This window comes from Microtus pennsylvanicus, chromosome 11 (assembly GCF_037038515.1).
Source record: "Microtus pennsylvanicus isolate mMicPen1 chromosome 11, mMicPen1.hap1, whole genome shotgun sequence".
NCBI classification, from domain to species: domain Eukaryota; kingdom Metazoa; phylum Chordata; class Mammalia; order Rodentia; family Cricetidae; genus Microtus; species Microtus pennsylvanicus.
In genome coordinates, this window is record NC_134589.1 from 56,588,753 (window position 1) to 56,615,032 (window position 26,280).

Below are 26,280 nucleotides of genomic sequence, written 5' to 3' on the forward strand. Positions count from 1 at the left end.
ATTTTCAATAGGAATCCCTTGTGTGTGATATAAATAAAACCTCAGCTCTGGAAAATATCTTTAGACATAATCAAGCGTGTGTCAGGAATTCCAGTAGGCTGGCCCCAAGCAGTCCTAAAGAGGAGCCTGCAAAATGCCTTTGGATGTGAACTCCCTTGACCCGTGGTGGTCTAATATGTTACTTGCTTGCTGTTCCAGATAGGGACATGGAGCTCAGGCAACCTTTGACCAACATTCTTTCTTTTGCTGCGATATGAGTGATTCCAAGTGTAGTATATTTTTCTGTCAAGAGTCTCATTTGAGGGTCAAGTGGGATGACACACATCTGTAACCTCCACACTCTGGAGGTAGAAGAAGGATCATGAGCTCCAGGCTAGCCTTGGCTACATAGTCAGTTTGGGGTCCGACTGGCTATGGGAGACCCTGTTGACAAACAAAACAAAATGGAAGAGTTTAATTTTAATGTTACCACGGGAGGCTTGAAACCAGCCTTGGAGGTTGACAGCAAAATGACGCCAACATAATTTCCTGGACGAAGACAGAATTACCTAATGTGTGGAGTTTCAGCTGGGTTGGGAGTTCTGCCAATTCCGTCCAGTTAGCAGACATTGACGTATTCCTAGAGCCTTTGAGGGATGTCCTAGCCAACAGATCTGAAGGCAGGTGCATGGGGAGAAGGGTTGTCACTCAGCCCCTGGGAGCAGGGGCCGTGCCGGGCTTCCTGGAGATGTACAGGAGCAGCCAGCTCTGGTGACTAGGAAGTGGAAGTGAGGGTGTGAATGGGAACCTTCATCACAGTTGCTGAGGGGAAGGAGGGAGGCAGGTAGAGCACTTCTGGTTAGCTTGAATAATTTCTGCAGGGTGTGAGGGGCAAGGCTGTGCCTAGGTGACTGGCCCCTGTCTCCTAGTGGCATGACTGGATAGGTGGATCATGGTCAGAAGAGTGCCTGGTGGAGCATGGCCTCAGGATTGGTTGGTTTGCATGTGGAAAGCATATTCTGACTGCATTCTATATTATGTCTAGGAATCAGTTAGGCCTTTCATGTTGTTTCTCATCTCCTTTAGCAATCGGTCCTGAAAACTATAGCTTCTCATCCATGGGGCTGGGCAGTTTCCACTGCCTTGGTGGTGAGAAAAGCATCCTTATCTCGTGGTTGCTGAACTCGTCTGGATTCCCAGTGCAGGACACAGAGGGGCCAGGATGTGTATCACATTCCCAGCTTGTATTTGTTAGTCTAGGCCAGTAGCTGGTTGGTCAGTCAGTAGTTGATAGGGGTCTGAGCTCTGCCTATCTGATGAGAAGGTCACATCCAACACGTAAATGGTGTCTCTCCCCTTTGACAAATATTTAGGAAAAAAAAAGAACAAATGTTTGAGAGCCCATGTATATAGGCTAGTGTATGTGTCAAGAAGCACGTTCAGCTGGGCCTCTGTCCTGGAAGGTCCAGGTTGGAGACAGCAGGTGCTATGATAGGCATCAAGTGCAGGCTTGTCTCTTAGCGCTACAGAGCAGATTACTAGGAATTCCATGGGAGGAAGTGGGCTTGAGATGGACACACACAGGAACGTCAGACCAGAAGGATGCAGGGCCAGGGAGGAGCAAGACATCCCTCAGAAACAAAAGTGTGTGGGAAGCTAGTAAACCCCAGAGAAAGAGGAGGGAGGTGGCCTAAGTGGGGGCTGCAGGGGATTGGGTTACACCTGACAAACTTGGACCTCATGCTTTAAAGGTATCCTGGCATCCCAGTTGCTCACCACAGTGGGCTTGGTAGAAGGGAGGCCCCGATTAGACACATATGGCCATGACCTAGGTGAGATCCCAGGGAAGACGGGAACTGGAAAGGCCAGCAGGCCTAAAGGATGCTGCTGGCAGAGTACCCTGACTCGGCTTTGCATGAATAAGGAGTGCCGGGAAAGAGGGGCCTGGTTGACCCCTGACTCTGACAGCTGAGATCGTCACCCAGAGGGAAATAGGAGCCGAGAAGACTTGTGGACTCTGAGTCAGGAACCCAGAACCTGCAGTTTTGGAAGCCCTCCTGGATGAGTCCAGCAAAGATCTACCCACTGGCTCAGCCTCTGTCCCAGATGGCATTCTTTATTCTTCCCTTTCTAGAACTCTCAGTCAGGTTTGCCGGAAGCACTTCTGGCTCTTTCTCTGAATTCCTACTTCGCTGTGGCGTGCACCACTCTGGTCCCTGGGGTCATCATTCAATGGTGGCTCCCAGCACTCTCCTCTCTCTTCATATTCCATCTCCTGCTACCTCCCAAGCAGGTATTGAACATGGGCTTCAGATGAGACCACTGTCCCTGCTGAGTCCCAACAACGGGCTTTCCCAGCCACTGTGGAGCAGAGTGTGGACTCCATCACGAGTCTTCTGTCCATGTTTCTGAGCTCAGCTCTTGCTCCATCTTCCTCTCATCCTTCTCCTGCCGCCCTGGTGTATTTCTGAGAGCTGCATCCCCGCCAGAACCCTTGAGTTTGCTTTGGCCCCTGTGTGCCATTCTTTCCAAGCATTTCGGGCCAGGGACTTTTAGTCACTGCTCTTCCCAGTCTCCACCTTTATCATCAAAGAGACTCCAGTCACCCAGGGCACGGGCTTCCTCGTCTCCCACAGCCCATCATTCTGCCTCATTTTCTTCATAGTGCATACTAGTGCCCGAAGTGCCATGATCACTGATCTCTGTCACTGATAACCAAGCTCCATGGGAACAGGGGTCTGGTCTCCACCAGCTGTGTTCCCAGTGCCTAAAACAGGCCCTGCCACATGGTAGGCGGTGATAAAAATAGACCGATGTCAGGAACAGATAGTCCGTGAGTATTTGAGGATCTGCCTGACACACTAGCCCACCAATTTAAAATAACAGGCACTTTAGTGAGAGGGCTCTGAGGTCAAGCCTGGAGTCTCATGTGAAGTGAAGCTGCTGCTTCATTTTGCCTGACCTTGAGCGAGTGAGTGACTTCCTAAGCCTTAGCTCCTTCGTTTGGGAAGTGGTGATAGCAGTGGTTTCTGATCCTGTGGGGTTATTTGTGAGTGTAACGAGGTAGTACTTATAAATGACTATAATGATATCATGGTCTGAGCAAGGCACCTTGGCTTTTCAGGGATTAAACCACACAAGCTGCTTTGTAGGACAGAGAACTAAAGGACAGTGAGAAGCAGTTTTCCTGGGTCACATGAGAGGATGCGAATACAGATATGTGTGGGGGTAGAGTATATAAGAGGGAGACTGTATACCCGAGCCATCTTACAAACCATACCTCTTAAGCCCAGGGTAATTTTAGAAAGAACAGTCATTTCAGACATGACAGATTGATGCATCGAAACCTGGGACATTCTGTCTTTCCTCGCCTTATTCTGAAGTAGCAGGGGACAAGTTCACTTTAATAGCTCATCTTTGTCCCTGAAAACCACTGCCTGGCTTGAGGCCTGCTACAGAATCCATCCATTCAGCAAGGATCAGGACCAACGTGGGGGTGGGCAGAGGGTGGGAGAAAGCAGCTAAGGCCTGGGTGATGGACGGTTGGTAGGCACAAGTGACTACAGAAGCTGTTTTTGTGGAGTGCCTACCCTTGCCTTGAAATTTCCTGAGAAGCAGAAGTGAACCCTGTTGGGGTTACAGTCCACCAGCATCCATCCCACCTTCTGCCTTGAGGAAGGGCTCCCCTGTCCCCCTGTATGTGAAGGTACCACCTATTTACTGCTTTCCTTGCCCCTGATGATTTCCTTCTGATTTCATGATTCCCGAAACATCTATGTGAGTAAAAATAGCCGATTTTTTTTACCACCCCTCCCGCCTTCTTCCTGCCCCTCAGATTCACCTCTGTCTCTCTCCTGGAGGGACAGTTAAACCATTAGTAGAGGACTTACGTAAATATGTTGCCATTCACTCAGGGATTCCCCTGGTTATTAAAAGCCAAGGAGTCAGCTCTTGATGTGATGATAGGAAGTGGTATGAGAGACACCTTGACGTAAGCAGGAGTGCTGAATGATGTGTTGCTGACCAGCCTTGACACTGTGACAAACCACGTCACAGAAGCTACCCGGGGGAGGATGATTGTTTTGGCTCCTGATTTCAGGGGATATTGGTCTATCATGGGGAGAAAGCGGGACTGACAGCGGGGCTTACGCTCCGATTTTCTCAGCTGTCAGAAAATCAGGATGCAGAGAGCTTGGGCTAGAACTGGGGCTGACTTGTAACGATCAAATGTGTATCCCTGGTGGACTGTCACCACCGTTACATCCACCATCCTGTGACCAAAGGGTTCCACAGTCTCCCAGAACAGCACCACCAGCTGGGACCCACTGTTCACACACAGGGACCTGTGGGGAACATTTTGCAGTCAGCCGTAGCATATGCTAACGTTTGTGAGGAATATGGTAAACAAGACCACAGCTGTGCAAGAGCAAGATAAGATGGGCTTAGAGTTTGAGTAGATGTGTGTGCAAGAACCTGGGCACCATCATAGCATCTGGTAGGCTGAGGGATGTCTCTTCATGTGGATGGACACCATTCTTTCAGCCCATGTGCGTTTGAACTGCTTCTATTCTCTGGTTGTTATACGGAGGTTGCTAGTCACACTGATGAGTATGTGTTTGTTCAGAGACTTGTTTGCACTTCAAAGATTCATGTATCCTGAGTGGCTAGTCTTTGGTTAGTCTTTAAGCTATTACGAAATTTTGCCACAGTGAGGGACCGTTTTAAATTTCCAATAGGAATACCCTTCTAGGGCTGGAGAAATGGCTCAACAGTTAAAGGCGAGGCCCACAACCAAAACTACGAGAATGCCTTTCTTCACGCGCTAAACTAGTGCTTATTTTCTATTTAAATAAACGTTAAAGAGAGCCACCCATGTGGGTGGGTGTGAGTGGCGGCTTGTTGTTTGGATGATGATTGGGTTTCCTCAGTCTCTGATGAGCTGGGATGCCTTTTCATGAGCTCGCTGGCTTTGCTGTGCACTGCAATCGTATGCGAACCCTTTTCTCTGTTGAGTATGCGCTGTCTTGTTTAAACAATGGAGTGGGTAGACTTCAAGAAAATAGTGTTTGGGGGAAAGGAATGCATTGCTCAAACCTTCGTGAATACGATTATGAAACAGTCCGTGTTTTTCCTTCCTGTTATCCCACTTTAGCTTTGAAATGTAGATGTTAGGCTGTTTCCAGAGTAGCACATTGATACTTTAACTTCCCACACTTTTTCTTTTTACCTCTTAAGTCTGACATGTGTGAGCCCTTCGGGCTTAAACATGTTTTGAAGTCAGATGTTTCATAGCTGTTTTCATATAATAGCTTTTCAGGCCTTTGACTTTGTCCTTTCAGAGGACACGGATAGAAGTTCTCAGTGCCGCGTTTGCTTCCTTTCCAGAAAAAGTTGCCATTGACGACATTGGCTCAGTGCTTGATGGAGGGCTCTGCCATCTTGGGAGACGACACGCTTCTCGGGTAAGGCGATAGATTCTCTCTCTCTCTCTCTCTCTCTCTCTCTCTCTCTCTCTCTCTGTGTGTGTGTGTGTGTGTGTGTGTGTCTGTGTGTGTGTGAAATCTAGGTATGTCTCCATCTGTAATGCGAGGACTAAGACTCCTCATGGAGCACGAGCATCATCTGAATTCTAGGTGTGAAAGGAGATAATGTTATGATGAAAATCAAAACCCCCAGGCAAAGTGCTGTTGTCTGTGACATCAGGCAAGTCCCCATGGGAAAGGGAACTTAAGCCTTGCAAAGGTCAGCGAGATCCCCAGGCTCAAGTGGAGCAAACCGGTGACTTCCGTCAGGTGTCAGAACTTACGGGGTTCCCAGCAGGAGAAGCCGAGCTAATTTGGAGCTGAAATCATCAGAGTGACTTCCACTCAGCAGCCAGTTCAGCACTCTAAGAAGAAAGAATAGCATGGCACAGAAACGTACAAAATAGTAACTAGAGTGGAATTGTGTAATGAACCAAAGACAAAGTCCTTGACAAAGAAACTAAATCATATGGGCAGATTTGAATCAAACAAACCAGCAAAACCCAGAAAGAACTCTAAGACTGAAAGTATAGTGCTGGTAAACACTTACTGAGCTGAAGTGGAGATTGTACACCAATGCAAAGTTTATAAACTTGGAAACAACACAATGACACCTTAGCAAAGCTGTGAGCTGTTACACTGCGAGGCCAACAGGGACTGTGCAGCCACTGGCTCTGCCTAGAGGGGGTTCCAAAGAAGGAAACGGGACGTTTGCAGTGGGTGATTCTCAGCTCTAGCTGGGAAGATGAACGTGTCTCTAAAGTGGAGGAGATCTGTAGAAGGGAATCCATGATTCAAAGCCAGCCAGAGGAAAAAAAGATGATCACCTATTGCAGGGCGTTAAACTAATAACAGACCACTCACGAGCCACATAAATGCCAGGGGTGGTAGAGGATGTGTTCAAGTACCGAGTGCCAATTGAAGAACACTGGACTTTCATGCTAAATGAAGTCATTATCTAAGACGAAGGGGGAAATAAAGGGATTTTTCAGGCAGAGGGTTAGTGCTTACAGAGTCACCATGAAGGGCCACTTTGTATATTGAACAGACTGAAGTTTCCTGAAGTGGACTGTGCCCAGTGGGTAGCTGTGACGTGTGCGCAGCATAGAAGAACGTGAGATTACTGCTGCAAGGGAGGAAAAGGTTTGTTGTTCCTCTAGCCTTTCTAGAAGATTAACAGCTGACAGCTCGCCAGGAGAGCAGCCACGTCTTCTCAGCACGTGTAGGGCACGCACGTGGGGCACTTCAGCAATGAGTAACCAGTGGTAGGATGTGGGTTTGCACAGCATCTTGATAAGAGACTAACAGTTTAAGAAGCAATGACAAGACAAAGGGAGAGGAGTTTCTGGGGTGGCAGATTGTGGGAGGGGAAAGACATGGGGAGCTAACAGAAGGCAGGACCTGTTGGCAAAGATTGCAACTTGGGTTCCTGTGGCTCTGTCTTGGGGTCTGGAGGTGCCTGGTGATTAATTTCTGCTCTTCCAGGTAGAAGAGAGGAGGAGCATGTTTGTAAATCCATTTCTTGCATTTTGGTGGGCAGTGGGGAGAAAGATCCTACTTGTGATATTTTTTTTTCTTATTTGCCTTCACCTCAGAATAATCCTTATGCCAAAATGGCGTGATTTGGGTGGCTTATTTACTATCTCTCACTATAAACAAAATACAAGTATTAAATTAAAAAAAACAACAGAATGATTAATTTGGTGGGTAATAGCCTGGTAAAACTCCATCATTATATAGTAACAACAGGAGACACTGGGGAGGGAGCACTGTCTTCAGATCTTGTGTGATTTGAAAGGAAATTAAGATATATTACCTTGGGGCTGGAGAGATGGCTCAGAGGTTAAGAGCATTGCCTGTTCTTCCAAAGGTCCTGAGTTCAATTCCCAGCAACCACATGGTAGCTCACAACCATCTGTAGAGGGGTCTGGTGCCCTCTTCTGGCCTGCAGGCATACACACAGACAGAATATTGTATACATAATAAATAAATAAATAAATAAATAAGATATATTACCTTCAAATTTATGTGTGTTAGACAAGCAAAGAGAATAGGAAGCCTGGTGTGGTGGCTTACACCTGTGTTCTCAATGCTCAGGAGACTGGGGCAGGAGGATTGATAAAAGTTGGAGGACAGTCTAAGCTAGCTGGTGAGTTCCAGACCTGCCGAGGCCACAGTGTAAGACCCTATATATACGTGTAGAAGAGATCCTGTGACGTCTTCTAGGAGACAACCTTGGAAAGAACTACCAGCGCACAGGGACAGAAGTAGAACGTGTAAAATGTCTATCTTCCAAAGTAGCAGAAAGAGAAGAAATGAATAGAAGAAAACAAATGGGACTGGAAGAGAAAACTGTCCACAGAGGAGAGAGGGAGGCTAGGAGATGGTGGGTGAAGGCGCTGCGGTTTGAGTGGAAAACGAATCACGTGGGTTCGTATGTGTGCACATTTGGTCCCCAGCTGGCGTGAACCTCCAGGAGTCAGGGTCTAAGTAAAAGACGAGGTGCTCTCCTGGGAGGGCCTTGAGGTCTATAGCCTGCGCTGCTCTCGTCTGGCCTCTCTCCTGGTTGTGCTGAGGTATGAGCAAGTAGTTACGTGTGCTGTTTCTGCCAGAGAGCTGTCAGCTGCCTGCCTTCCCCGCCACAATGGGCTGCTTCTCTTGCAACCCTAAGTCAGAAGAAATCCTTCTTCCTTTAAGTTGCTTCATGTCAGGTATTTGATCGAAGCAAGGAAAAAAGTAACTAATAGAGAAGGTGATGGCCTCCACTGTGTGTGCTTCCAGTCATCACAGGTGGAAGTGGAATAAGGCAAACTTTTTAAAACATAGAACACTGTAGGCACGTGAACACACTCTGCACATAGGAGAGATACAGTGACACACAGGGAGTCTCGATCTGGCTCCCTTCTAGAATTCACTGAAGTTAGAACACAGGCATTTTTGTTTTCCTTAAAGACATAAATCCACAGTGTCGACAAAAACAAGGAAAAGGCGCCAGTGCCTTTTTGAGTTTTCAGGTATAGGAATCACCAAGGACAGGCTGGATGAGGCCCAGTGTGGCACACTTGCTTACCATATGGGAAGTCTCTGGTTTGAGACTACGGCACTCTAAAGACAGAAGTAACAAGCCAGGAACTTCTTAGGCACATCCCAGTACAATAACCCCCCACCAGCAGTTGGAACACCAAGGTCTGGCAAAAAGTACAGCAAGGAATTCTCTTAATGTTCAGGAATGATGGCAGCAGGGTTTCACATCTGTGGGTCTTTGAGGTAGAATAGGTTATTAAAATAATGAATGGGATTATAAGTCTTTCAGGTACCCATGGAATGCAAAGTTTTCACAGTCCACACCTGCAGGAGATTTCCCTTCTTGTCCATCCCCAGCACAGCTTTCCCTGGGAGATAAACAGAAACACTTTTTAAAGTACTGAACTCTACGCACAGCAGGTATAGCAGTACCAGGCACTAGAGAGGAGGGCTGGGGGTTCCTGAACATAACAAATGTGACACACCTCGGCCTCATGGCCCCGAGTTTTACCTCTCCTGGGAAGGAAGTAGAAAAAAGCATCTTCCTGGAGCGCCAAGGAAGGGCCTGAGCCTGTGAGGATGTTAGGGTGGGAGAGTGCCATGGCTCTCAGCTGCCTTGCCACCCTCTCAGGCTCTAAGCTTGCCATCCCCACCCTTAAACAGAAGCAGGCACTAGATGTCCCCAAGCGTCCAAGGGAAGTCTAACCTCCATCCATCCACCAGAGAAATACAACTGGAAAGAACTAGAGAGGGGGCGGGGAGGAAAGATTGTAGATGAAGTGTTGGGAATGTTTTCAACAGTAGGAGAAGGCAGTGGAATCAGAAGGATGTTTACAAGGCAGGAACATTCAGAAGTCAGAAGCAAATTTAATTTTTGAGAACGTGAAAACAAATGATTGTAGATGCAAAATTCTTGGTCAAAGATGATTTGGGGGAAACCATCCGGAAAATCAGGCATGGAGACAAAGACATGGCAGATAGACAAACTTGGAAAGCCATTAGAGGGATGGCTCCAGAAGTCATGCTCAAGTAGCAGGAGTTTTCAGAAAGAGAGGAAGGAATTATAATGACATTAGAAAGAAATCATCTGAGAGCAGTTTCCAGATGGAAGGGCCTGAGTTCTGAACTGCAAGGGCCTGCTGAGCTCCTAGAGCAGTGGAAAAACCATTGATGTGAGCCTGAGGTTTGGGACCCGGAACAGCGGTGCCAGAAGATGGCACAAGCTCCTGGAAATAAGCCTTGTGCTCTCACGAAGAACCAGAAGTGTGACTCCCCCAGAGCCATCAAAAACAACGGAGGAAGCTGGCAAGTTAAAACAGCCCTCCAAACTGCAAAGAGAGAGCGTGGAGAGGGATGCGAGGACCGTGACTTTAAACCATAACTTTGCTTCCCCAGAAGGGCAAAATAAATAAACAGAGGTGGATGTAGGGAGAAAGATACAGGACAGAGCCATGGCCAGCCCCAGAAGTAGTGGAGGAAGATCCCAGGAAGACAGTTGTATCCTATGGATGGAAAGAGGCTGCTCCACGCTGCCATGTGTTCAGGGGAGATGAGTTCAAGAAGGCGTAGCTCATATACATCCAGTGTTTAGTGCCCTGAGCCAAACTGGAAAAGTGGCTGGTGTTTGGGGCTCAGTCAGACACACAGGAAGCAAGCAAACTGAACTGTGGTTCACTTTAGGGAAGCTAAGTGAGTGTGAGCTTGGTGCTCACTACACACTGACCGTACAGCTTACCTCCAGTACGGGTGGAGTAGCTCCTCTTCAAATGCTTGAGACCAGTTTGTACAGTTGGGAATTTTCGTGGTTTTAAAATACTTACATAGCCATCACCAGGTAAGTGTCTTTAACACAGAAATCTTAAATCTGAAATGTTTCAAAAACTCAAACTTTTAAACGTTTAAATTTGGTGGGGTTGTAGAGATGGCTCAGTGGTTAAGAGTCTTACCTGTTCTCCAAAGGATTTGGGCTTAATTCCCAGCATTTATATGGCAACTCACAACTGTCTGTAACTCTAGTTCCTGGGAATCTGGTGGCCTCCTCTGGCCTCCACAGACACTGCACATATGTCAGGAACAGAGCAGGAAAAAAACTCAAGACAAAAAAATTGAAAGTTTGGAATTTTTTTTTTTTGGATAGGAATGTACAGGAATGCCTGTAATATATAGTCAAAATATAAATACTGAACATCTATTAAATGAAATAACATGAGGAAATGTGAGCACAAATTAAATGATCATTTCCGTAGCTATGGGTTAACAGTTAATGCCTAATGTTTTAAAAATCAAGAAGTAACATAAGGAATATGAAGGAAAGTGCCAGAAAGTTTTGTTAAAAGTACCATTAAAAAGGTATAATGATAAAACCATAAGCTGGGACTTGGCATGTATATTAGCAAATTATATCCCCTGTTCCATTTCCCTACAAATGTGTGACTATATAAAGAATTGTAAATAAATTCAAATAACCAAATCCCAGTTCAGAAGTAGCCAAGAATGTGAGGGAAACTTCATGGACCAGGGTTTTTGGAGGGCCTGAGAGAGATGCCGTGCAGAGTCACAAGTTTGACAAGAATCAAGACTTTCATGCTGAGAATTGTTAGGGTCATAGGGCAGTGAAAACTCTCAAACATGCTGCACATGCATGTGTATGTATGAAGATATATATGTATATACCACAGCAGTACATATGTGGTCCCTAAAAAGTTTGATCATTGGAAAGCTTCATACATGGAGGTAGACATACTCATTAAAAAGAACTATACATAACAAAATGATGAATTTTTTGTAAGTAAACATGAATAAGCCCTAAAACTAGATACATGTGAAAAGCAGGTAGAGCCGAGGAAGCTCAGTACTAGAGTTCTTGCTGGTCATGTCTAGGTCCCTGGGTTCGATCCCTACACTGGAGGAGAGAGCAGTTTGTGCAAAATAAACTTGCTCAAAACCAATGGTGAAGACATTTTTAACTAAGTGGTAGCATCATGTTATATGTGAGCATATTAGAATAGAGAGATCATTATTCTATCAGCTTAGAATAAATTGTGTCTGCTTATGCTTTCATTGATATTTAAAAGTTACCTGAATTTCAATTAACATGGTGCTGTATAAAGAAGACAGCCATTTAGGGAAACTAACATCTTTGAAACAATCTCCTTTTCTTAGAAAACAGATTAACTTTCTCTTGATTATGTCATCTGCTGTTGCAGTATTGAGCAACTCGTGGGGTGACTTTCTGGCTCTTTCCATGGCATAACTTAAGTACTGGTCATGTACTAAGTAAATTTCCATGGCTTAGAGTAAGTGTTTTCTCCTGCTGAGGTCCCACCAGAATTGGGATTTGGGTATTCACGTGAAGGCGTGGTGTGTTTGTGGATTTGTCTCAGCTAGTCTCCCCAGGGATCCCAGAGGAGAGAGAGAGAAGCAGTTGATTTCCTATGCTGGTGGATTTGGCTTGGGTGAGCCTAGTTTCTCCATCCACATTTCTCATAGTTCCTGTGTATCCCTGTTGACCCTGGCACTCAGCACTGTTTAGAATAGGTGATAACATCAGGCATAGAAACAATGGGAATAGCTTGGTCCCTGGTAGCCATAGAAACCAACCCACATGTTGACCTGGGGACATTTATCAAGCCAGGAATGATGGAGTCTGACTCGGCACAGTGTGGTGGTCCAGGATATTCAGGATGCCTTTCTCTCTTGCCTGCAGGAAGATGCTGAAGCTCTGTGGAGAGACAGAGGACAAGCTAGCTCAGGAGCTGATCCACTTTGAGCTGCAAGTGGAGAGGGATGTGATTGAACCCCTGTTCCTGCTAGCAGAGGTGAGATGCTGAGTGTGGCTGGGGCTGGGACAAAAAAAAAAATCCTACATCCTGCCTCTGCTGTTTGCTTCTCTCTCCTCGATCTCTGACTTGGTATTCCATCAGGAAACATCGTGACCACACCATTGTCAAGATTTTCAAGTATGGCGGAGCTTTCACCTACTTGCTGCTTCCTTCCCTCCCCCACCAACTTCTCCCTTCACCTTCCCATAGATAAACTTACAAAGCCAGCAACATCACCTCCATCCCTAACCCAAGTCCCAGCTCCCATCAGCCTATCCCTTCCCAGCATCCCCTTCCCTGCCCATCTCCACCCTCCCTTGCCCATCTTCATGCTTCAGTAGCTGGTGCAGATGAATGGCAGCTCCCTCTTGAGGAGTCTGGGAAACTGGCACAAGAACCTCCGTCAGGCCCTTTGGTTGAATACCTTCTCTGGATGATACAAGATACTGAATTAAACTATTTTACTAAAAAGCTGTCTAAATGTCTGTGAGACAGTTTTCCCAGTACCCACCTCCTGCAGCTTTATCAAGTGAGACAAGGAGTGGCTGGGACTTTTATGGGCCTCTTTATGGATCCCTCAGTGGTTTTTCACTGGCCATACAAAACCTAGCCGTTGCTCCACATGGGAGATGCCAACAATGATGGAACTTTCTATACCTAGCCTTCTTCGGTCATGATGAACATGGAATGTGGTTATTAGTGCAACTTAGGAGACTCAGAGTTAATGATAACTAACTTCTGCTCCTTTAAATTTAAAATTATATCATCCCCCATGGCTAGAAGTTTCAGAAGCTTTGTAATGTTGCTCAGTGCACATCTGGTTTCATCTCTAGATCGCTTCCAGTGTGTTCTTGTCTTTCTATGTTCTTTCTGAGTCAGTGGTATGGATAAATACTTAAATACCTAAAGGTGACCAAAGAGTAAATTGATACGGTGCTCTGGACAAGTCAGCCCAGAGCAGCTGTAAGCCCCTTGAATCCCACACTGTAGATGAAATTGGGTGACTGTTGCCCTCCTTCCCATCTTCCCCTAGCCAGGGACACTCATGAGAGGCACCTGCAGCTCAGAAGGTGGCTGGGGCTCTGGCCAAAGTTGGAAACAACCCCAGAAGTTAGGGGGACTCAGCAGCAAGGCCATGCCCCTTGCTGAGGCTTGGTTTGAGCAGTGCGGTGACTGCCCAGCCCTGTCCCGGCTCTGCAGGTTCTGATGCTGCTTCTTGCTGCTGGAGTCCTCGCACTCGGCACAGCCCTCGGCCTGGCTTAGCTCTGAGTGGGTGGAAAGTGCCTCACAGAGCACCAGGTTTTCTTCACATTTTCCCCTAGTGTTAAAAAAAAAAAAAACAACCCCAAGATGATTTTAGTGCAATTCATAGCCAATTTTCCTTTTTAATTCTCACATCCTGCCCTACTTTTGCTGGGCCCAGAACCAAAATCCTGTGCTGGAATCTTCAAGGAAGGCATTTTTAGAAAGAAAAATATAAAAAGAGCATCCACATACAACCAATATGGGAGAAGTCCTTGCGGAGAACTCCGTGGAGGCCGAGTTACTCACTGCTGACTGTGGGAAATCTTACTTCGTCTCTATAAATATGCTAACATGTCTCCTTTGTTTCTATAAATACAAACTGTATGTCCTAGTGGTATCCCTTAGCTTCTCAGATCTGCTAAGGCCAGGGCTTCTCTGTGCTCAGCTGCTCATTTAAGTTAGGTCTGCTAGTGCCTACATAGTGGTATGTCCTTCCTTTCTCTTGCATTTGGCCCTTGTAGAAGGAGACACAGCAGTGATTAGCTCTATTTTTCATGCTGGTTTGGCTAAGGACAAGCATATAGCCATCCCCAAGTAGGTAGGGTTATGCAGAACCTATAGATGATATGTCCAGGGAAGAGAGAACAGATGCAGGTCGGGGAAGGAATTGAGCATTTTATCTGCTGCTGGTCTAGGGTACAAAGTTCCATGTATACAAGATAAGTTAGTTCAAGAAATGCAGTGGGCAGCGGAGAGGTGGGGGTGGGGTGGGGGTAACTGCACTGTATTGCATTCTTGAAATTTGAGTGACAGTGAACCTCAAGTGGATTTTCATACACACATACACACCCAGGATCTGGGGAGGGAGGAGGAAGGCAGCAGGATCTGGGGAGGGAGCTTGACATCAAGGCATACACACAAAGCATGATTCCTATTTGATGACTAGACCCAAGACAAAGGGGAGACTGATTTGCTCTGAAAACAAGGACCAGAAGACCTGTAGCAAACTTTCAGGTGACTGCCAGTAGTAATTCTTAAGTATTCTTTGAGAGCCTCGCTTTGAAGTCTTAATCTCGACCTTGGGCTTGACTATGTCTCTCCTCTTCTGGAACCACAGGTGGAAATCCCAAATATTCAAAAGCAAAGGAAACATTTAGCAAAGCTGGTGCTGGACATGGATTCTTCACGGACCAGGTAGAGTTTCTTTATCTCCTTCACAGCTTCTTTGGTGGGACCATTGATATTTGGGGGAAGGGGGCGTCTCCTCATTCATCTCTTTCTTTCTTCCTTTCTTTTGTCTTTCCTTCCTTCCTTCCTTCCTTCCTTCCCTCCCTCCCTCCCTTCCTCATTCCCTTTTTCCTTCCTTCGTTCCTTTTTTTCTTTCTTTCATTTTTGGTTTTTCAAGACAGGGTTTCCCAGTGTAGCCCTGACTGTCCTGGAACACACTCTGCAGACCAGGCTGGCCTCAAACTCAGAGCTCTGCCTGCCTCTGCCTCCTGAGTGCAGTGATTAAAGATGTGTGCCACTACCTCCCAGCCTTCATTAAGTTTTTAAAATATCCTACGTAGCAGGCACTGGAGGTAACAGCAATGACCAGAAACGGGTTCCCTGCCTTGACCTTGAAGGCAGACCCTGGGCAAGAGGACAGTTTTAGGCAGTCACATATTTAAGAAAAATCACACTGGATAATTTTAGAAAAGAACGATGGCGGAAGAGGCATCACCATTCGATGGGAATACGGAAGAGTTGCTTTTTTGCATAGGTGTGACTTTGTCTGAGCTCAAACAACGAGGCAAAGATGTGGGACAAACTGTCTGCATAGAAAGAGACAGGGCATAGGCCCTCGGTGCTGTATTCGAGGTACAGGAAGAATGAGCATGATTTGGAGGAGAGTGGGCATGCAAACCAAGAGGCAAGACAGAGCTATGTCATGTGTGCAACACAGAGAGCATGTCTAACTCTGGACATGACATGTGTCAGCTCCTGAAATGGCTGGTGTAGAAGCTTCCTGTTGTAGCCCTTCTGCAAAGGTCCTACCAACCCGATCCCTGCCTGCCACTCTGAGACTACAAACTTCCTGTTTCAGCAGGCCAGAAGCCCTGATGTGGACTGTGGGCATTATATGTGAATATGTGTAGTACTTATTTGCCTTTGATCCTTACAGTGCTCCGTGTTTGTGCATACACGTGTGTATGTGTGCACACACAATTGTAAGTTAGAAGAATAAGAGTTCACCTACACTCATGTGGAAAGAACTGTTTCTACCTTAAGTCCTTTGTACTTTAGTCCTAATCACCTCATTTCATTTCCTTTCATGAAATAAACAAAACCAGGAAGCGCTAGGGCAGAGAGATTGAGGATTAGGAGTCAGGAAACAAGATCCAGCTCTGTTCTTTTGTAGACCTTTTAGTGGCCTTGACTGAACCACTTCCTAGAATGTATCTCCTCACCTGTGCACAGGGAGTAAGCGCTATTGTCATCTGTAGAGGTATTATGAGCATCAAGTTGGTACCGTGCACCCCTGTACTTCCCCAGTGCCTTTACCTGTCAACCCATGCTATAACATGTGATTACACCCGGGGCTCACCAGTCAGAACTCTAAAAGGTGCGGATACGAAGATAGCAGAGGTTAAATCAGTGGAGAAGTTTCTTTAATTGGTGTATCCCAAGCCTCAGTCCCCACCCCCTTAAATAACTTTTTCACAATACATTTTAGAAAGAAATTTTACATCATGGCTCTAAGTTGGAAGCCAATGCCCTTTGCTACAAATAATAAGGCGAGCTTAAAATTGTCTGGAAACAAATTCAGTGTCTTCTAGGGAGGCCGTGGTGGTTTGTGTAAGCTGTCTCCCCAGAGTTGGGTATCTTAATACTCAGTCTTCAGTTGATGGCACTGTGTAGGGAGGCAATGGAACCTTGGGGAGATGGCATCTTGCTGGAGGGTAAACATCACTGAGGGTGGGCTTAGGGTTTACAGCCTCTCTCCATTTGTAGTAATATGGGCGGCGGGGCTGTGTCCCCGCCACCCGGCTGCCTGCCCGGCTAGCTTATGCCCCAAAATAATTACACAGACACTGTATTCTTTTAATCACTGCTTGGCCCTTAGCTCTAGCCCTTACTGGCTAATTCTGATATACCGATCAACCCATCTCTAATAATCTGTGAGCACCGGTCTTACCAGGAAGATTCTAGGTCGGAGCTTCATCGCGTGTGTCTGCCTGGGAGCGGGGCATGGCGTCTCTCTCTGAAGCGTCTGCTCCCCAGTGGAGAGCTGTCGAGTCTGACCTCACTTCCTCTTCCTCCCAGCGTTTTGTTCTGTTTACTCCTCCCACCTATCTCCTAACCAATGAGAGCCAAGCAGTTTCTTTTAATTTAACCAATGACCTTCCTCCATCACTCTCCGCTTGAGGTCTGCTTTCTCTGCTTCCTGCATCAGGCTGCAGATGTAGTCTCTCAGCTTCCTGCCCAGTGCCACGCCTCCCCTGCCATGATGGCATCTCCCTTAGGAGCTGTAAGCCAGAATAAATGCTTTCTTCTACATGTCACTTTTGATAACGACATTTTATCACAAAACGAATTAATACAAAGGGGCATTGATAGAATCCAGGTTGAACCCTACAGCCAGCTCCATACTGTGCCCTCAGGAAAGAGAGCCATTGTCACAGTGCCTCTGTACTACATAAAATGGCATCCCATGGCCCCGGTATTCAGGTGTCCCTTTAGGATCATGGAAGCTGATTGGAGTAGTGCTGACTACTCTTTGTTGTGATGAGTTGGACACTGTGCCTCTAGGCCTGGGTCTTCACTGTGAGGTCTTCTCTGCTTCTCTAAGGAAATGGCAAATTTCCTGCACAGTTTCTGGCTGGCAGATGGAAGGGAAGGTTAGCGTGGAAGCATATCCCTGTCATCTCGCATATTTTTGTTTGGTCTTTTTATGAGAAGGGGAGTAACCACTGAGCGGCGGCCATGGCTGGCTTTGTTGAGTGACAGTAAGCATTGTGTACATTCTGAAAGCCCAAGGGAGTGTATGCAGGGCCTGTCAGCTGTGATTAGCACCCTTTTCGCACCTCAGCCTATCTGGTCTGTATTTGGATCTGCTAGGGAAAGCTGTAACTCCCCCTTTCCGGTTTCTGTGCTTTCGGAGTTCAGCTTGGACCCTGTGTTAGCCGTTTGCTTGTGCGCTGAAAGGGGCCACTTGGCAGAAAGATGCTAAGTGAGGGAAAGATCTGTTTGGGCTCACAGTTTAGGGAATGCAGTCCATCATGGTGGGGATGGTGGGGCTTGGACAGTTGGCCGCTCAGGGATTAGCAGTTAGAGGTGACTGGGCACATCACGTGCTATTCAGGAAGCAGAGCTTGGCTAGAAGGAAGGCCAGACTGTAAGTTTTTATTCCTGCCTTGGCAGTCACATTTCTGCCAGCCTGGCCCCATGTCCAGAGGGTTCCACAACCTCCCCCAGACAGTGCCATGTGCTGGGGACCAACTGTACAAACACACGAGCCTGTGTGTTTGTGGTTTCTTCTTCAAACCACAGCAAACAAACCCTTGCAACCTTTGTATGTTAGACAAAATCAAAGCAAAACAAAACAAAAAAGACCCTTTTAGATCATCCTTATGTAAGTACAGTCCTCTTCACCTTGGTGGCTTTCTGGCACCTACTTTGTGTTGCGAGAGAGGGTTGCTTGGCAGCTATTGTAGGCAGCTCAGGTCCCTCACCATCTCAGCTGGCTTCCCTTCATGATTTTGCTTTAATAACTTAGAGAGGGCTGACCCAAACCCTCAAGTTACCGACTTTCTTGTCATTTCAGGTGAAGGTCTTTAGGGTGGAAGTAACATCGACAGTGACGGTTCTTGCTCTTGAGTCCCTGATTCTGAATGGTTACATCCAGGCAGGCCTTATCTGCTTTGTTGGACTTGACAAAAGCCACATCAAGCAGCCATTTCCCTTAAAGCTGCACACTTAGTCAGCGAGGAGCAGCTGTTGGGATACAGCCATGAAGTTCACACTGAATTCCAGAGTGATGTTAAATAGCAGGGATCTCAAGCTACTCTCCTGGGGCAGCTGGTTCTCCATGTTCCTACCACCCCCACGCTGTTTCTTCCTTCAGCTGCTCTTGTGAGGTCCTTATGCTGGTGATGACCTGCGTCCAGCTATTCAGGCTTTCTTCAATCCTGTCTGCTTCCCGATAACTGTACTGGTCCGCAGTGCTGCCATAGCAGCCCCCTCCAAAGTCACTCTGCTCTGTCCTCACTCAGCGTGTCTTGATCAATACTTCCATGACAGGATCTCTGAATCTTAGCACAGTTCTAGTGAATCTGTCAGAACTGTCTTATTTAGTCAGTGTTTAATGAGGGTTGAATCGAGCTCATGCATTTGTCACTGTTTAAGTAATTCTGCCCTGTCTGCTTCAAGTCAATGAGCTAGATCTAAATATGCAGAGAGTGACGTGAGCATTGAGCCCTGACCTGCAGCCCTCTGCTAGAGCAGGAAAGCCTGCTGGGCTGCAGAGCCATTTCTCCAGCCTGCCTCCTCCACCCCCCACTTTCAAGCATCTATTAATTCCTTCTCTAGGTGGCCTGGACAGATTGATCGCTGTATCTTCATCTTTATAATCAACATGGAAGTGTACTTGCTGTCTCATCTAAATTACAGCCACGATGGGGAATAATTTGTATGTCCCAAATCCCTCATTGCTTTAATGTTTAACTTAAATAGCTGACTCTGGACGGTTCCAATCAATTCAGGAATGGATCATTTGTGTAAAGCATATCTCTAAAGGAAAAGTCACTCAGGGGTTCCTGCTCAACCCTTTTTACTGTTCTGGCTTAGAAAAAATTGCTAAAATGACCACCTTTCAAATTTCTCTAAGTTCTTATCTTAGAATCAGAATGGTTCCCAGGGCATGTGTCTTCCTGGTAGCCTCTAACCCGCACAGGTCTGAGAACCTTTGTAGATTAGTTTCCTATGTTGCAATCTAAAAGGCTGGGAACCCTTCACTTTGCTACTCTCTGCGATTAAATGCCTGCTTAGATCCCATACCCCATGTTTTTCCTTATGTTTTTTTCCTGCAGATAACAAGAGAAAGAAAAACCCAGCAGAACTACCAGCTCGCTAGATGCTGATTAGATTCTTTCTCAGGACCTGGGAAGATGTTATACCTCCAATTGGCCAGCTGCAGACATGGCCTAGGTGTTAGGGGAAGGCCCCTGTTTAGTTTGTATTTACATTGTTTCAATAGAAACTGTTTGTCTTGTCGCAGAGTTCATCAGGGGAGCTCCCAGGAAGAGTTCTTAATTCTCCTGTCAGTTGAAACACCTGGCAACCCCAGACCACATTGCTGCCTGAGCTCTGTCAGTCCATCTTAGCAAGGCGGCCCCCACTCATTTCCCCAATCCTTCGTCTTCCTGATTTTCCCAGACTGGTCAGGGCCATTTGTCATCCCGAATGCCCTGCTGAGCTGCTCACAGGCTAGAAATAGCTCCGTCTCTGGAAGATAAAAGATCCAGTGGACAAGTTAAAATAAAGGACTGCTCTGGCTCTTCCTCCTACCTGCTGGTCCCTATGAGCCAGCGAGGTCTCAGACTTAGCAGCAGAGAAACCCTGCCGAGCCCTTTCTTCTTGTAGGCCATTCTGATCCTTCTAGAGGGAAGTGTTCGCACTTCTCCCTCAATGCCATCCAAGTGTTTTCCTCAAGAGTTTTCTTCCACAAAAGAGTTTTTATGGAAATACAGATGAGGTAACTAAAGGTTGGTAGGATGCTAGTCCATACTTAGCAGTGCAGATTCTTGCTTTCAGATTGGCTTTTAATCCTGTCAGTGTTTCCTTTTCACCTCATATCCATTACTGGCTTCAGCCGAGTAGGCGTGCTTCCAAGCCCAGAAGCCCATGAGCAACTTCACTGAATGACGGGGTCATACTGAGAGGCACTATTGGTAATTTCAAAATATGGAATGCATTGCTATTAACAATCATGAGCCTGATTAAGATTCAGAAATCTCTTAGCAAAAAAAAAATGAGGTGATGGGTATGTTAATTAGTTTGATTTAAATCACACTACACCATGTATGTATATTAGCAGGTCACACTGCACTCCATAAATGTCAACCACTGTAATTTGTCTGTGAGTAGGGGACAGCAGTGGTGACTGTCATTTGACTTTAGTGTGTCGAAGGTCATAGAGGACACAGTGGCAAACTGTAGGAGGTTGTTCCTGTGGGTACGGTCACCTGACCCTCAATTTCACTCATCATTTCCGCCGTGGAAAGGTGAGTCCCTCACCTGGTATAGCACCAGTATCTCCTGGTCACACGTCCTTCCTTGCAATAGTGTGTTCCCTGGCTAACAACTTGAGGCCAGGTATTTCCTCGGCACTCTGCCATATCCTCAGGGCTCCGCCTGTCTCACACACACCCTCTTTCTCTCTTGTTTTCCATCAGGTGGCAGCAGACTTCCAAGTCTTCAGGGCTTTCCAGCAGCCTTCAGCCCGCGGGTGCCAAAGCCGATGCCCTCAGGGAGGAAATGGAGGAGGCTGCCAACAGAGTGGAGATTTGCCGGGTATCTGTTCCCCTGCTCTTCTCTCCGGGGACAGGCTGTGGAGTCCTGGAGGATTGTCTTTGTTGTTCAGTGGAGTTTTCTTAAAGCCTGCTGGTGATGTTCCGGTTAATCAGAATGTCCCTGGGTTGCCTACTTACATCTCTGGAGTCCATGATGAGTTCACAGACTCAGGACTCTGAGGGTGACCAGGACAGTAAGTCACTGGGGACCTGGCACAGTAAGCAAAGAGGACATGGCCTTCATATTTGTGGGGAGCTTTAGGACAATTGCATTCCAAAGAATACATTGTAGGTCCCTAGGATAGCTAGGAATTTAGACTGAGCCACAACTTCTGTGATAGTAAAATGTTTGTCCTTGTTTGCTTTTCAATACTACCTGAGTCGCTGTGTTGGGAGACGCTTTAAATGTTAGCTGTGGATGCCATCGGAGAAAACAGATTTCCCTTTTTAAGAGAGAGAGAAGTCCCAAGTTCTATGATCTGGGATCCTATATTTGTGGGATGATGTCACTCATTGCACATACTATCATTCCCGTCTATTATCCCCCACACACATACTGTGTAAGACATAATGAGTCATACACCATTCATAGTGCTGACATATATATTTACGAAAGCTAAACCTATGTAAACTATCTTTTGACCCAAATATTAGAAACCTCGCTTCTTCTACATAAGGGGTGTGTGCGTGCGTGCGTGCGTGCGTGTGTGTGTGTGTGTGTGTGTGTGTGTGTGTGTGTGTGTGTGTATACTGGGTATTGGACTCAGGGCTTCATCATGCTAGGCAAACAGTCTGCTTCTGAGCTGCATCCTCAACCCATCCCATGGGTTTTTAAAAGCCCCAGTTTTTTAAAACGTGACGCTTCACTCATAGGTTTCCTGTTCTTGGCAGCTTTTGTGACTTGTGCATTGAATTTATAGCCCGCACTGTGCAGGTGGCTTTGAGCTTGCGTCCACATGACATTCAGAATTTTCCTCTGGGGTAGGAAACAATGAAGGACTTTTAAAGAATCCTCTGTCTCCCAGGCTGCCATCCTGTGGAACCAAGCAGAGAATACAAATGCTTCAGATCCCAGATTCATTGTGATGGAGGCAGACTGGCTGTTTGTGCTTCTGGGTCTATGACAGATCCCTAGCTAGTGTGGCTGGTGTGCCACTTCTGAGGTGTCATTCTCTCTCCTGCTGATTTGGTCATGATCTACACATGTCTATTATACATCCATTTAGTCAGTTAAGAATCTTTGGGGGCGTTATATTATCTAGGACTTTTAGCGAATGCTACAAAGACAGGTTAAAAAATTTAGAAACTCCCTCCCATAAGTCAATGTCATACACATAATTAATCTAAGTTTAGTGTATATTAATTATATTTTCAATTCATGATAATGGTTCATTTTTTTAAAATATTTTTCTTTTATTTTTGAGACTATAATTATATCGTTTATCCCTTCTCTTTTCTTCCTCCAATCCCTCCCATATACACCTCCTTGCTCTCTTTCAAATTCATGGCTACTTTTTTTTTTGTTATTGTTACCAGTGTGGCCAGGAAAGCACAGGGACAAGATATTCATCATTTTAAGTTTTTTTTCTAAGTTTAAATAAATTAGTTTTCTGAATCAGAAAACATTAGAGATTCCCCCAGTGTCCCCCAAAGACACCAGACTCCACAGATCAGGCCCTTTATAGGAAACATTGCGGTATTTTCCCATGTACCTCATCTCACCCCATTTCTTGCTGTACCTGATGCAGTGCGCATGCTGTACTTATAGGTGGGATGCTACACTGTCAGGCACTACTAGAAGTGAAAGGCCTGAAGCATGCCCAGTAGGGTACAGTTTTTCCCTAATACTTGAGATTGATGTTCGTCTCAATCTGAGGGTGCAGAATCCGTGGTGGGGAAAGCCAGCTGGATCGAAGGTTAGAGCCCTTGGAGAGATTTACTGGCAGTTGCAATGAAGTGAATATGACATATCTCGGTGCCTCGAATAAAATTCAACAAATAAGGATGTCATGTTCCAGTAGATAAAAGAGGAGGTAATGGGCAGCAGAAAGAGCTCAGTTGGTGAGGTACCTGCTGTGCTGTCACAGGAGCAGAATTTAGACGTACAGGATGCAAACGGCAGGTTAGGCCTCGCAGTGTATGCTCGTCTTTGGGGTAGAACACAGAGGAAGACCCCTGAAGCTCGCTGGCCAGCCAGCCTAGCCAAATCGTTGCCAGAAGAAATCACGGTCTCAACAGAAAATAAGGCAGCTGTTGAGAAAAAACCCTGACTGTGGGCCTACATATTTATGTGCACACGTATGCATTCTGCGCATCACAGCTACACACACATGGAGAGGTAAAATTCCCTCATAAGATGAAAAGGATGCAGGGTGAGACTGCAGAAATTTGAAGAAACAACTCCAGCGTGGAAATGTTCTTAGTCAACAACAGAATCTGCCTTGCGGGAAACTGAGTCATTGCTACAACTTAAAATTTCCTTACAGAATGTTAGAGAAATACCCCCAGAGGAATAAGTCTGGAGAAATTCTTATACGTGTTGAAGATGAACAGTGGAAAAGCTGTGTTTAAATAGTGGAAGAGTCTGGAAAACAAAAGTCAGGATATTAAGAAAGATAAAACTGGCCCATGCCAAATATCTCTGTCTCAGATCTGTTGAAAACTAAAAGCTTTGTCTTTTTTAAGCCTTTGAAATGAGTTTAAAGCAGTAAACACTTTAATTCTAGCTTGAGAGGACCTGTAATGTCACAGCAAAATGAAGCGGAATATGAAAATAATTCCCACACCCCCGTATATAACCATCCCCACTGTCAGCCAACTGCAAGACAGAGGTGGGGGTCTGCTCACTCTGCCTATACCAGTTTATGATGGGGCTTACTCTTGGGCAGCACTTGGAGTGGGTTTGGACAAATACTTGTTTTTTGACTAATCTATTCAAATCCTTTACCCATTTTAAATTCCTAATTAAAAATAACTAACCTCAGCACTTGATTTAAAAGGGAAATATGTTTTTAAGTAATTTATCTATAGTTAATGATAATTTCGCCTACATTTAATAGCTGTGTACAAATGGCTATAAAGCTATCCTTGTTTTTATAATGATAATGGGAAACATTAGAATCCTGCGATTGAACACGGATTTTGATGTGGCTGTTTTGTTGGAGTAGTGTGGGTAAAATAACTTGAGGAATATAAATGTGAGCCAAAGAAAGCACGTGTTTTCATAGGACTGGTATTTCCCCAGCTGTCTTCATCTGATATTAATCAAAACATAGTGCTGGCCGTTTCGTTTTAGAGATATGACTGTGCAGATTCAGCGCTCACTCCATAGGCAGTGAAGAGTCAAAGTAAAGAGAAGACTCTTCTGTGAGGCCGAGGGGGTGGTGGGGCACTCAGCGCTTTGGGATGGAAACTGTATCCCTGCTCTGTGGGTGCTGTGCTCCGAGCTCAGGTGGCCGGCTGTTTCTAGTAGGCACAAGGTCTCCTGCTAGAGGAGAACAATTGCAGCTCCCCCCCCCCCCCGTTTCCGCCTGTGCGGTGTCTGATTCCTTGTTTGGCTGCCTGACAAATGGGGGTATAACCTGCTTCACTGGTAAGTCCTGCGCATCACAGAGACTCTCTGAGACACCTCACACTCGATTCTTCTCAGCTGCCGCTTCCCAAAAGAGGCAAAAAGCCTACAAGCAGCACAGAACCAGCTCAAAAGGCCCCAGGGTTTGATTGGCTTATTAATTATAAATGTGTTCTTCAATCCACCCCCCTCCCCGAGCGTTTGGGCCTGGATTCTGCCTGATACCAGTTTCTCATTTAATTCCACTGTGGTCTTCTCATGTATTTGCCAAGTATGTCTGATGACCCAGAAAGTGGTCCCTCTGGGTCTAGACTGCATAGCATCTGGAAATGGAGTGCATTTGCTGGAGTTGAGGGTGTGGCCCACCTGTGCCACCTGCTGCTGTAGTTTCTACTGTGACGGTGTTTCCCTTTGGAGCTCTGTAAGCTATTGAGGAGCATATTTTGATGTTCTGTATTTATACTGAAGATTATTATATCTTATGGAGTGTTGACTCCTCCCTAATGGAGCTCCTGCCTACCCATCCCATCACCCCAATAGCGTCTGTTACTCTGAGGTCTGCTTTATCTGAAGGTTAGGGTTAGGGTTAGCAACCCTCACTTTCTTTTGATTAGTCTTGGCACGGCGTGCCATTTTACATCCGTTTTCTTCCGTGGGGGAGGAGAGTGAGACAAGATCTCATCCCGTATTCCACAGTAGCCTCAACATCTTTCCTTTCTTCAACCACCCAAGCGCTAGGATTGTAAGCAAGTGGCCCCATGATTGGCTCTTCTATTTATGGTCAATCTATATGTGCTTTTCTAAAGGGGATTTCTTCTGGGTTTCAAAACCAGTAGGCTCGGTGACTAAGAGTATTTGTCACTCTTGCAGGTGAACCAGGTTTGACTCCTCGCACCCCATGGCAGCTCACAACCATCTGTAGCTCCAGTTCCAGGGGGTCCGATGCCCTCTTCTCAGCTCCTGAGGCACCACACATGCACGGGCATGCATGGCAGCCCAAACACTCTTACATAGAAAATAAAAATAAATCTATATAAAAAGTAAAAGAGGCTTTTCATAGCCAAGACGCAGTTGATCAGGCTTTGTTTTTTGATACTGTTCTGACAGTTTCTGTCCTTCAGCTGACAGATTTAGAGCATTGCTGTTCAGAGTGGTTATTGATAGCACACTTCATGCATACCACGTGTTTCTGATTTCTATCTGTTGCTCTTGTTCCTATGTTTCTCTCCCATAATTCTTTCATTTGAAGTTTTTGTTTGTTTGTTTGTTTTTGGAGACAGGGTTTTGCTGTGGCTTTGGAGTCTGTCCTGGAACTAACTCTTGTAGATGTCAAACGCATAGAGATCCTCCTGCCTCTGCCTCCCGAGTACTGGGATTAAAGGCATGCGCCATCACTGCCTGGCTTCATTTTAGTTTTAATTGAATATTTTATCTGATTTTGATTCTCTGCTTTAAAATAACAATACCTTCCCATTTTTACTTTTTTTTTTAGTGGCTTCTCTGGAATTTAAAAATTTTTAACCCTCTTATTTCACTTATGTGTGTATTTATTTTTTTATGTGTAA

General features: G+C 45.9%; 1 protein-coding gene across 6 annotated transcripts in view; it reads left to right on the forward strand.

Annotated features, from left to right (window-relative positions):
• The window catches only part of Arhgap44 (Rho GTPase activating protein 44), a 157,492-nt gene that overhangs the window by 87,126 nt on the left and 44,086 nt on the right, over window positions 1-26,280 (forward strand). For all 6 annotated transcript variants that reach the window (XM_075992154.1, XM_075992152.1, XM_075992155.1 and 3 more), the window contains exons 4-7: window positions 5,365-5,441; window positions 12,232-12,343; window positions 14,709-14,785; window positions 21,028-21,145. In XM_075992154.1, the coding sequence (XP_075848269.1) occupies window positions 5,365-5,441; window positions 12,232-12,343; window positions 14,709-14,785; window positions 21,028-21,145 (384 nt within the window). The remainder of the gene's footprint in view (window positions 1-5,364; window positions 5,442-12,231; window positions 12,344-14,708; window positions 14,786-21,027; window positions 21,146-26,280) is intronic.